General features: G+C 34.0%; 1 protein-coding gene across 20 annotated transcripts in view; it reads right to left on the bottom strand.

Annotated features, from left to right (window-relative positions):
- Positions 1–5,752: 5,752 nt before the first annotated feature.
- Positions 5,753–12,624, bottom strand: part of CCDC102B (coiled-coil domain containing 102B) — a 428,597-nt gene continuing 421,725 nt past the window's right edge. For all 20 annotated transcript variants that reach the window (XM_054671830.2, XM_063795831.1, XM_063795834.1 and 17 more), the window contains one exon: positions 5,753–5,855. In XM_054671830.2, coding sequence (XP_054527805.2) covers positions 5,768–5,855 — 88 coding nt within the window. In that variant the 3' untranslated portion in view covers positions 5,753–5,767. The remainder of the gene's footprint in view (positions 5,856–12,624) is intronic.

The following is a 12,624-nucleotide window of genomic DNA, read 5'->3' as shown; positions in this document are numbered from 1 at the left end:
AAGTTGCCATTCTTTATTTCAAAAACCTTGCCTTCACTGTTCTTTAAAATTGCGCTCTTCAAAATGAGTCTATCTCTATTTCCCACCCTGATTTCTCACATTTTGCCTAACATAGCATATATTCTAACTTCATAAAACAACAATTTAACATGTGGTGCTGCTTATGCTTCTATGACAGAAAATACTGTGATAGAATGCTCCTATCTTCTCAATTTGTTTTTAATTATTTTTCAAGACCTTTAATGACACCACATCTATGGTCTCTCAGCAAAGGTACTTGCCCTTTATCTCCAGAGTACTTACTAGGTTGGTGCAAGAGTAAATGTGGGTTTTGCCATCACTTTTAATGGCAAAAACCGTAATTACTTTTGCAACAACCTAATAGTATCCTTTTTTTTTTTTTTACAGCTGATTGATTGTTTGCACATTTATTTTCTAATAATTATGGTTTTAAATGGAAGAACATGCTCTAAGTCATATTTACCCCCAAGACCTAGGATTAAACTCAGCTAGTAATTCCATTATAACACTTAAGATGTGTATTGCAGATTACATTTCATTCTAATTTTTCAGCCCCCATAATGAAAAGCTCATATAAACAAATTTTTATAAAGTCTAGTTAAGAAAAAATATTTTAGAAAAGGTGCACCTAGTGGCTTGTGCAAAATACCTTCCACAGTTTGACATCAATTAATTCTCCTTGGTTCTTGTTTAACTAGCTTTAATTCCTCTATCTTCATCATATGAATACCATATAAGAAATATCATTTTTTTGCACTAAAATACATGTTGCAATTGCTATAGTCTGAGTGTTTGTGTCCCACCAGCATTTTTATGTTGAAACCTAATCCTCAAAGTAATTGCAGTAAGAGGTGGGGCCTTTCAGAGGTGATTACATATCGTAAGGGCTTTGCTCTTATGAATAGCATTGGTGCCCTTATATATAAAAGATGCCCAAGTGAGCTTGTTCACTCCTTCTGCCATGTGAAGACATACAGCAGACGTCGTCTATGAGGAACGGGGGCCCTCAGCAGATACCGCATCTGCTGGAGCCTTGGTCTTAGACTTTCCAGCCTCCAGAACTGCGTGAACAATAAATTTCTCTTGTTTATAAACTACCTCATCTAAGGTGTTTTGTTATAGCAGCCCAAACTAACTAAGAGAATGCCTAATGAATTTCTTTAATATTTCAAAAACATAAGTTACCTCTGCCAGCCTTTTGAAAAATAAATTATTGAAATAAAAAAGAAAAGAATGCATTATATCTGGTTTCTTATTATCACTATATTAAAACAATAAATAGGTGGCAAACATAATATGTCTTCATGTTTTAAAATTGTTTTTCTTAGCTCCTTGAACTCTAAAGACTTATGTAAACTAGTAATCTATTTTTTGTACTTCAAGAGTAGTATCATTTTGTCACATGCTTTAAAGATCCACGTTTACTCTCAAATTTATTTCTCAAATTTTGAAAGTGTATATCAAACTGCATATTCAATATTCTACTTTGATTTTCACTCAACATCTCAAAATTAAAATGTCCAAAAAAAGTATCTTGATTCCCTATGACCTAAAACTTTTATTTAATAGTATTCTTCACCTCAGGAAATTCAGACCTTTAGTTGTTCAGGTCAGAAAATGTGGATATATCCTATAACACTGTCTTCACCTCACTCAAGTTAAATGTAACAGCAAATACTTTCAGCTTTACTTTCAAAAGGCTTCCAGAACTTTCCACATTTCATCACTTTCACTTCTACCCTTCTGGTCAAAATTACCAAGATTTCTAGTAGTTTACTGTTCCCTGGTTTCTCTGATTTGATCCTTGCTACCATTCTGTTTAGTCCTCAAAGAAAAAAAAATCAACATTTTAAAACGTTTCAATTCTTACTAATGGTTCTCCCCTCAGAAGAAAAAACAATGAAATATCTTATGTTAATCTAAAAAACCTTCAGTGACCTACTTGATCTCATTTTCTACCATTTTCCTCCTCTTTTTCTGAAATACATCAACACAGAGCACTTTTCCTCTCCTTTAATGCACAAAGATGGCAGGACTTTTGAACGTTACATTTATTTATCTTCTTCTAGAGTGCCTTTCCTTATACACCCATGTGACTTGTTCCTCCCTTCCTTCTAGTCTTTGTTTATATATATATTATTATCACAGAGGGCTAGGAAAGAAAACACCCTCTGCTGCGCCCCACACTCATCCACCTGCCCTGTACCACTTACTTTGTTTTGTTTTTCTCTGTAGAATTCATGACCTTTTGAAATATAATTTTTTTAATGTGTACATACTTTATGCTTTCTCTCATTCATATGTAAAGTCTGGAAGACACGGACTGGTTTTTTTGTTCACTGTTGATGCTTCAGTCCCTAAAATATGCATAGCATGAATTAATAAATTCATTTAAAATTTTTAAATTAATAAATCTGGAACATCGTTAAAATTCAAAATAATCTAGATGAACTTCTTTCTTTTTTAATGGCTATATAGTTTTGCTTTTATGGATATTTTTTCATTTATTTGCTTATTTCCACTTGGTGGTTATTTATTTTGATTCCCAACTTTAACTAAATGTTTTTATTATTTGAATTTTTGTATAGATATTTAAATACTCTGCTCTGCCTCAGCCTCTGCACTTCCAAGTCTCTTTCTAAAAACAACCATTTTAATTTCTTAGCTTTTTCATTTGGTGTTTATGTCCATGTTGTCAAATAAGTTGCTTAGACTGATATTTTTATTTACCCTTTCATTTTCAATTTTGTCATGAAAAATTGTGCCCAGAAGCACAAACACATGCAGACACACACCTTTATATCTATTTTGCAATTGGTTCTTGCAATTTATGGGTAGGGGTAAGCAGAATTCTTGTACTATTCTCATATCAAAAAGATACATATCCATGTAGAAATATTTTAAGGAACTATTTTTTTCTCTTCTCCCATTGATAAGAAGACAATTAAATGTTAATCCTTCTAAATCTAATGGTAGAGGAAACATCCAAACTTGACATTATAGAACATATCTCCACTTATGAGAGATAAGCTCTACAGACACAAGTTATGATTTATAATGTATTTTGAAGTACCTAGTCCTGACATTATTTTTGTTTTTTTTTTTTTGTTTTGAAACAGGGTCTTGTTCATTACCCAGGCTGGAGAGCAGTGGAATGATCATAGCCCACTATAATCTAGAATTCCTGGGATCAAGCAGTCCTCCCTCCTCGGCCTCCTCGGTAGCTGGTACTATACGTGTGCATCACAATACCTGGCTAAATTTTTTATTTTTATTTTTTAGTAGAGACAAGGCCTTGCTATGTTGCCTAGGCTGGTCTTGGACTCCTGGGCTCATGATCCTCTCTGCCCAGATTCCCAAACTGTTGGGATTATAGGCATGAACCACCCTAGCCAGCTCCTGGACATGATTCAAAAGAACAAATATTAAATATCAAATTCTCCATCCACATGTCACACAATAAGGCTCCAAGAAGAATTATATCTAAAAGCCTGAGGGAAAGATGATAGAACAATGCTGCTTTATCTACACAATCAATCAAATGAGCATGTGTTTATAAAATGTAAGAAAAAACAATGTGCTTGTATTTTTTATTATGTATGTGCAGCCTTGAGTATGGACGTGTGTTGCCATGTACATGAATGTGTGATTTCAATATTCATGAAAACTACAAATGCTATTGTCTTCTTTAATTTTTCATCATTTCGTAAGGTTGAAGAAGTCTCAGATGTTACCCAGCAAAAAGAAAGAGGACTTCCAAAGAGAACATCTGTCTTATTGGCAATGCCTTTCCTACTTATGATTTTAGCTTTGAAATTACCTTTGTGTTTGGCACTTCTGAGATGGACTGAATTGGTGATTTTTTTTTTTTAATTTGAAGAAACAACTGACTTCTATGTCATATTCTGACAGATATAATTATGTAATTTTAGAAAGGCAAACAGGCCTTCTTAACATTCTTTTGCATCCCACCATAGAGGCAGCCATTTATTTGATATATAGTAATTGGAACAAGATAGACAGCAGTTGCCATATTCCTTTAGAAATGTGCTGTGTGGGCCTGGTGCCACCCGCCCTCCCGCCTGGCTTAGCTATCACTCCTGTTCACATGCTTCCTTTCTTAATTAGAACTCAAATATGCTGACAATTTTTCTTGCTGTAAAATTGCCTCTCTCTCTTCTTCGTGTGGGCATCTGTATGTTATTTTATTATGAAGAAAATCTTGGATCTCTTACAGAAATAGAGTTTCTGTGACAAGGAAATTGTATCCCTATCTAGCAACATATTATCTCATCATCTCAGGTATCTTACTTAACCATAGACCCCTGTGATTATCTATTTCTATTGAAAATTGAAGTGTTTCTTTTTTTGTAATGACAAAATCAAATGAAAGAATAGATCCTTTATTCATCTTAATTTACTCAAATATAGATTTCATAAACTTGGAATGAATAAGATGCTAGAATAGAAAAAAAGCAGTGACAACATGTAGCTTCAGTTTTTCTTAAATCTTTTGATTTAAGGTACAGTGTAATTTTAAGAGGACGATGGTTATGAACGAAAGAGTAGATAAGCATATTTTAGCATCAGCATTTGGTGAAAACATCTAAGAAATGGTATCGTAGTTCTAAAAATCTAAATTTTGGTTTCAGCAAGGAATGTTAATAAAAAGACTGTGTAGCTCAAAAGCTAAGTAGAAACAACGTAAGTGAATGGCTTGCTTGGGACTAGAGCACTTTTACTCTAAAGGCAATTCCATAAGGACATGAAAATATGAAGCTCATATGTGACATGTAAATGTGCATGTGGATCAAAGGATTATTTGGATAAATTCTTACTACATAGGTACCTTAATATTAGGTTACCTGTTTTCTCAAGATCAGAATATGTCACCTTCCACTAAGAGTAATAAGAAAAGTGATCCCAAACAGAATTGGAAGTCCACAAGTTTAAGAAAAAGCATTAACTTTGGCAAACATATCTTTGCTCCATTTTTAAAACCAACTCCAACAGAGTATATTGTTTTCATCAATTCTGAGAAGAGATGACTATAATATTGACTGTCGCCTCATGTGTTTCTGGGCACAAATAATTGTTAAGGAAGCTTCAGCACACTTTTTCTGAACTAGTTTTAAAGAGCACAGATCTATAAGGTTCAGTTCAAACCATAAGCAGAGCAAGGTATTCAATATAATGAGATCTCCATCAATGCCTCACTTGATAGTTAAGTAAGAGCAGCTTTATCTGGACAATATCTTCATGGCCTTGATCAGCTAGGAATATCAGAATAGAATTCATCAAAGCTAATTTTCAGTCCTAAGAACAATTGAGTAATACCTTTGAAAAAGAAAAGCAACCAACTTAGGATAGCTTTGCAGAAATGCTAGTGATCAATACATATTTAAAGTACTTAATGCAGACAAGCATACTGAAATATCACTGTTCCTAACAGAAAGATTTATAAATAATTATCTTCATATAGTCATGGAAATTAGGCACCAAATTAATCTATTTTCATTGGTTCCCTAAGGGACTTGAGACATTCTAAGTTTCCTGAGACTTCACAGAGATGAAACCCCTGAAGGGTTATCCCACATCATTAAATTAATAAAACTATATAAGCAAGTCTGTTTTTTAAAAATTCAAGTTATCCTTCTATATTAGTGCATTTTCACACTGATAGAAAGAACTACCTGAGACTAGGTAATTTATGAAAAAAAAGAGGTTTACTCACCATTTTTGGGGTTTAACAGGAAGCCACAGGAAACTTAACAGTCACAGCGGAAAGCAAAGGGGAAGCAAGGACCTTCTTCTCATCGTGGCAAGAGAGAGAGCTAGAGAGAAGGGGAAGGTACCACACACGTTTAAACAACCAGTTCTCGTGAGAACTCTATCATGAGACAGCACCAAGGGGATGGTATTATACCATTAGAAATCACCCCCATGATCCAATTACCTTCCACCAGGCTCCTCCTTCAACATGTGGTGATTACAATTTCACATACAATTTGGGTGGAAACATAGAGCCCAGCCATGTCACCTTCTCATTCTATATTTCAGTTCAGACTATATCAACTTACTGCTCACATGTCTGGTCTAACGAAATTGTTTCCTATTAAGTGCGTGGTGACAGCTTGAGAATCATTGACAGTCACTGAACTGTGATGCAGAAAATGACCCACTTTAAAATGGGTTAATGATCAAACATCAATGGGAAAACTCACTGAAAAAAAGACAACTTCTATTGGTAGTATTGACTGCACAATGGTCAACTGACCCCTTCCTACTTTCTAAAATAGAATTATTCTTTTAACATTTAATTCCAAAAGTTGTGTTTTCTAGACTACTGTCCACTCCACCCCTGTTTTGAATATTAATTCTTCTAGATTTTCAAATCAACCCACTTGTGCTCTTCATGCTACATTACACATCTACTTGTTGGTGTCCTATTCACCACCATCTTGAGCAGATCATTCTCTTCACTTAAATCTTTCTGATTTCTCTCCTCTTTACTTTTGCACATATTCTTCTTAGCATCGTTGGCATACCTAAGTAACAGTATCAGATTTTGACTGATCAACTGTTATTCTGTCACCGGACTTAACCATTTGGCCACACATTTAAAAGCCCAGATAAGAAGCTTACACTGCTTTGGTAGGACTAGTGTTGATGACTCTAATTGTAGATGTGTTTCTCATTTGCCTTAAAAATATAAACATACAAATGAAGTTACTTTTATTCAAACTTGACAAATTTGACATGTTTTATAGTTTCAAACATGGTATTTCACTATCTACCTCTGCTCCCTTTTTCACCACCTTCTTTAAAAATACTTTATTTTAGACTGGGACACCCACTACACTGAGGAACTGGAGTCCCTGGTTCATGTGCTAATGAGTACAGACTTAGTCAACTTATGGAAACATTTATGGGGCATGGGGTGGAAACAAAAAGAAACAAGCAAACAACCACTTGAAATAGCAATTAAATAGTAAGGGTACCTTTCTATGATTTTCTCTAATACAATATTTAAAATTGCTATTCAGTTTGCATGTCATCCATCACCAAGAGAATTTCTTATGCTGCACTTACACTGTGCTCAAAAAAATCAGTATTAGCAGTGTCTCCATTCTCCCGGCTGTCTAAAATATAGCAATCTGACTTTCAAGTGGAGTTATTTTTATTAATTCATTTCATTGTTAGATATAAAAATCAAACCAGCATACTTACTTTCCTTTAATTTAATGCACCATGATACCAAGGGTTTTAATATCTGGACTCATGTTTTACTTTAAAAATAATCATACATACATAACCTCTAACTTACAAGCTATTTTTTTTCCTTTCAAACTATTTATAGATTTGGGGGCTACAAGTGCATTCTTGTTATATGAATAAATTGTGTTGTGGTGAAGTCTGGACTTTTAGTGTAATCATCACCTGAATCGGTTAAGTTGTACCCAATGGGTAATTTCTCATCTATCACCTCCATCCTACTCTCCTAAATTTTACAGTCTCCAATGTCCATCATTCCACTCTGTACATCCATGTGTACCCATCGTTTAGCTCCTACGAATAAGTGAGAACATGAGGCATTTGAAACAGTTATTAAATTCTCTCTGTAACATAATTCCCTTACCAGATTTTTGGTGATTAAAATAACAAAATACATACTCAAGACAGATTAAAATATCAGTAGATCCAAGTTTTTTATTAGTTTCTGCTAAATCATTTATTTCCTTGAGTTTGGGAACAAGAAGACACAGGCTCAGATATGCATTCTTGTTTGTAAATAGCAGTTCCTTATGCTGGCTTGTGTAGTCAGGGATGCAATTTATTTAAGGATATCAGATGGCTCTTAGAATCAGCAGTGTAGAGAACAAACCACACACACACACACACACACACACACACACACACACACACACACACACAAGGGATACTGGGCTGTAGGACCCACATTCAGGTCATGATGCAGAACTTATCTGAGGGCACTGATACATTACCAGTGAACTGGCCAACAGGCATTTGGCATGGGCACATTGGACTGGCAGAGTGTAGATTATATGGCCATAATCTGCCTGCCAGGGAGTAGAGAGGGGGACTTACAGTGTATAAGGAAAGGTGGGAAACAGTCTTCATTATAGTCTTTCATCAACAGTCTTCATGATCACAAATACCTACATACATGAAAGGAATTCACACATTGGGAGGCAAGCAAAAGACATCACCGCTGGGTAATATACACTAAAGAATAAAAATCTGAATGGCCTTTTCTTCCTGCTAAGTAATAACACCACTTCAGTGTTGTTTTGTTCATTATACATGAAGTTTGACTGGTCATGTGCCCTAGATACTGCCCGAGATACTTGGTGCCCTAGATACTGCCTTCACATGAGTATTTTAAAAATTTGCATAATTAATGTGTTCCTTCATCTTCAAAGGAACCCCAATACTTAACTAACACATTGAAACACTTTCTTATTGTGGTAGACAGAATAATGTCCCCCCACTCCCAAAGATGTCTACATCCTAATCTTTATACCCAATGAATATGTTACCTGAAACATATTCTTACCTGAAAAACATATACTTACCTGAAATATCTTACCTGAAAAAGAGGCTTTGCAGATAGGATTAAAGTTAAGAACCTATATATGGGAGATTATCCTGGATTAACTAGGTGGGCTCAATCTAATGACATGAATTCTTGAAAAGTAGAGAGCCTTTCCAGCTCTAGTCAGAGAGATTTGATAATAGAGATGGGATTAGACTGATGCAGAATTATTGTCTTTGGAGGTGACGGAAGGAAGCCATGAGCCTGGGAATGTAGATAGCTTCTAGAAGTCAAAAAAGGCAAGGAAAAGGATCCTACTTATATATTCCAGAAAGCAGTCAGCCCTGCCAACATCTTAAGTGAAGCCCAGGGACAACCATTGGAATTCTCACCTCCAGAACTGTGAGATAATACAATTTTGTTTTAAGATGCTAAATCTGGAGTAATTTGTTACTGTCGTAATTCATTATTGCACCAATAGAAAATAACGGTTTCTCCAAGTAGTAAGTCTTCTGCTCCTTGCATTACCTGTGCACCAGGTGAGATTCAAGAAGAGTAAAGGATTTATCACAAAATGAAATTCAGGTGTTAAACAGCTAAAGTGACCTAGCTCTTCTAATTTCCTGTAACAAAGTTGCATGGGTGAAGTAATAACACTCTTCTACTGCACATGCCTCACTGAGAAATTGACAGTTTTGAGAACTACTTTACACCTCATTTACCATTTACCTGACACACATTGTTAGGAAGATTTTCAGAAAAATAAATTTCAAGGTGCTTATTTAAATATATGGTTTTTTTTTTTTTTTTGGTTTAAAAAATGAATATAAATGTTTGTACCAAGAGAAAGGCTAGATTTTATTATCTAATCTTATAAAACTTATACCATTATCTCTTATGTAAGAATTTTCCAGCATACAAAATGGGAGAGGAATCTTCATCTCAGGGCTAGTTTATGTTACAAGTTGCATGCTCTGTATGCTCTGTAAGACAGTGCTATTCCAATAGAAGTAATGCCCAAAACCAAAAGACAAGGAAGAAGAAGAGGGGCAGGAAGAGGAGGAAGAGGGGGAGAAGAGGATACACACTCTAATGAAAGAATCTTAGATTTGGAAGAAAGTTTAACACAAGTTGTCTCTAGCACTTCCCCATACTAAAATTATATCATAAATTAGTAAATTCAGTGTCCAAGGGAAATAATACATGGACAATTATTCTTCCATGATTGTCAGTCCTTGATAATAGAAAATATTGTGGATGGATCCAATTTCATAAAATTATCCATGGTGACATTGTTTAATATTTGAAATATCCATGATTTTCCATTCTGTTTTATGTTAGTTTTTGAACTTGTAGTAATATACCCATTTTGCAGACATGAAAAATACACATACTGAAATTGTAGATTTTGTCTCATCAAAGAAAGAGAAACATATGGATGAAATAATGACAAATCAACTTCATCTTTAATATAAAAATAGTGTACTAAAAAATCAAATTCCATTTAACAAAAATTTCACTACATTACAACTGAAAATAAATCCTTAGACATTTAGGAAAATATGCTGAAAGAGAATTGCCTACGTTATTTTCCTAGTGTAGCAACTGTACTGTTTGATGTTTCAAACCACTTCCACAACATTTAAATAAATAATACTTTTGAACATATAGAGGTCTTCATCCAGTACAACAGCAGCTACAACAACTCTTTTTCCGCAATATATTTGACTTAATTATACCTCATTTAGACTGTCCTTTCAGTTAATTACTTAAAAGACTTTTAAAAGATTGCTTGTATTTAAATCCTGAAAACCAATCCTATATTTCTGTGAGACGCAGAATGCCAAGGACTTCATATCTTCATATTTTAATAATTTTTGCAAGTATGACATATATAAACACAAAAGCAGACATAGCTGTATAGCTCAAAGAATTTTCATTTGTTTATTTGTTTGTTTTGAGATGGAGTCTTGCTCTGTGGCCAGCCTGGAGTGCAATGGTGTGATCTCGGCTCACTGCAACCTCCGTCTCCCGGGTTCAAGAGATTCTCCTGCTTCAGCCACCCGAGTAGATGGGACTACCGCACCACCACTCCCAGCTAATTTTTGTATTTTTAGTAGAGACGGGGTTTCACCATGTTGGCCAGGATGGTCTCGATCTCTTGACCTCGTGATCTGCCTGCCTCTGCCTCCCAAAGTGCTGGGATTACAGGCATGAGCCATTGCGCCCAGCCCAGCTCAAAGACTTTTAACCACATAAACACCATCTAGACCACGAAATAGAATATTTTCAGCGCCACAGGTCATGCTTCCTATGCTTCCTACCTTCTCCTAGGTGACTCTTTCTTCTTTCTCTTCTTCCAGGAGGGAACCACCACCATGCATTTTAACATTAGATATAAATTTTGCTGATTTTTGACCTTGTTTATATGTCATACACGTGTCTGCTTTCACATCTCTCATCTTAAGTAGAATACTACTCAAGATTCATCATGTTGCATGTAAAAGACTTTCTATATTTTAATTTAATTATTATTCCATTGTATGAAGAAACCAAAATGTATTCACCATTCTATCTTTATAAGCATTAGGGGTGTGTTCTGTTCTTAGCATTTGCTGTTATAATCTTCTCTTTCATATATGTCTTTTGATACGTATAATATGTATTTTTGTGCATATGTAACCAGAAGTACAATTCCTGGGTCTTAGGCTATGTGTTAGTTCAGATTTAATAGTTCAGATTTAATAGTTCAGATTTAACATTCAGATTCAGACATCTAAAATGGTTATACCAATTTACATTTCAACAGCAGTGCATAAGATTTACAGTGACTCTGTGTTGACATGTATATTCTTTTACATTTAGTCATTTTTGGTTGCATTTTTGTTGTATTTTTCTTATGAATTTAACTTACCTAATGGCTGAGTTTGAGTGTCTTTTCATATATTTATTGGTCATTTGAAGACATTCAATATGTTCTCTTTTGAAGTGCCTCCTTATTTTTTAGCCAATTTATCTATTGAGTTATATTTCTTTTCTTAAATTGTTTTTCTTACTAATCTGTAGAAATCTAATATATAGGTAAGTAGATAAAGGTAGATAGGCAAATAAATTTATGTATGGTTATATGTATATGGTTATATGCAGCATTATATAATTATATGTAACATGTATCTATATATAATCATTTTATATTCTATATATATATCAAATTATTTGTTGGCTATATATACAACAAATACCTGTGCCACTGCCTTGATTTTTTACTTTAAAAAATTTTCTTCTCTTTAATGGGGTCCCTTGATGAACAGAATTTCTTAATTTTGAAGGTCAAATTTATAGAATTTTCTTTTAATCTTAGTACATTTAATCTCCTGTTGAAGAAAATTCTTGAAACTACAAATAGAGAAAAATACTCCCTCATGTTTCATGTAGAAGCTTTTATTTGTTTAATATCCCTCCAACTGAAATCAACAATCCATCTGGAATGTTAGGTATATTGAAGAAAATAGGAGACAAGATATATTTTTATTCTCATGTACATCCAAATGCACTGGCAACATTTATTGAGAAGTCTGTCCTTTACCTGCTGACTGATCTTCACCTTTCTTTTTTCATAAATCCAGTGTTTAGATCAGTGTGTAACTCTGTTTATACTTGCCACTATGTTCCGTTGGTTTGTCTATCTTATTGCCAATACTACACTGCCTTAGTTACTTTAACTATAAATGTATCTTGACATTTGGTAACATTAGTTCTGCATATCAGGTAAACTAGATGCATCATTACTATTCTTCTTCAGTTTCCTTTGGTAGTTTTATATATTTTTAAATTTCTCAAAATATTTTGAAATAATTTAAATGGTATCTATTTTAAAATATGCTGAGCTTTTAATTAAGATTGCATTGCATCTACAGACAAAATTTGCCCCATCCAGAAATGTTTAAATTGATTTAATATTTTCTTAATAATATTTTATATTTTTAATGTAGACTTCTGCATATATTTTATTAAATTTATTCCTGTGTATTAAATAAAAGTTAGTG

The sequence above is a fragment of the Pan troglodytes genome, chromosome 17, assembly GCF_028858775.2.
Source record: "Pan troglodytes isolate AG18354 chromosome 17, NHGRI_mPanTro3-v2.0_pri, whole genome shotgun sequence".
NCBI classification, from domain to species: domain Eukaryota; kingdom Metazoa; phylum Chordata; class Mammalia; order Primates; family Hominidae; genus Pan; species Pan troglodytes.
This window is presented reverse-complemented; position numbering and strand designations above follow the sequence as displayed.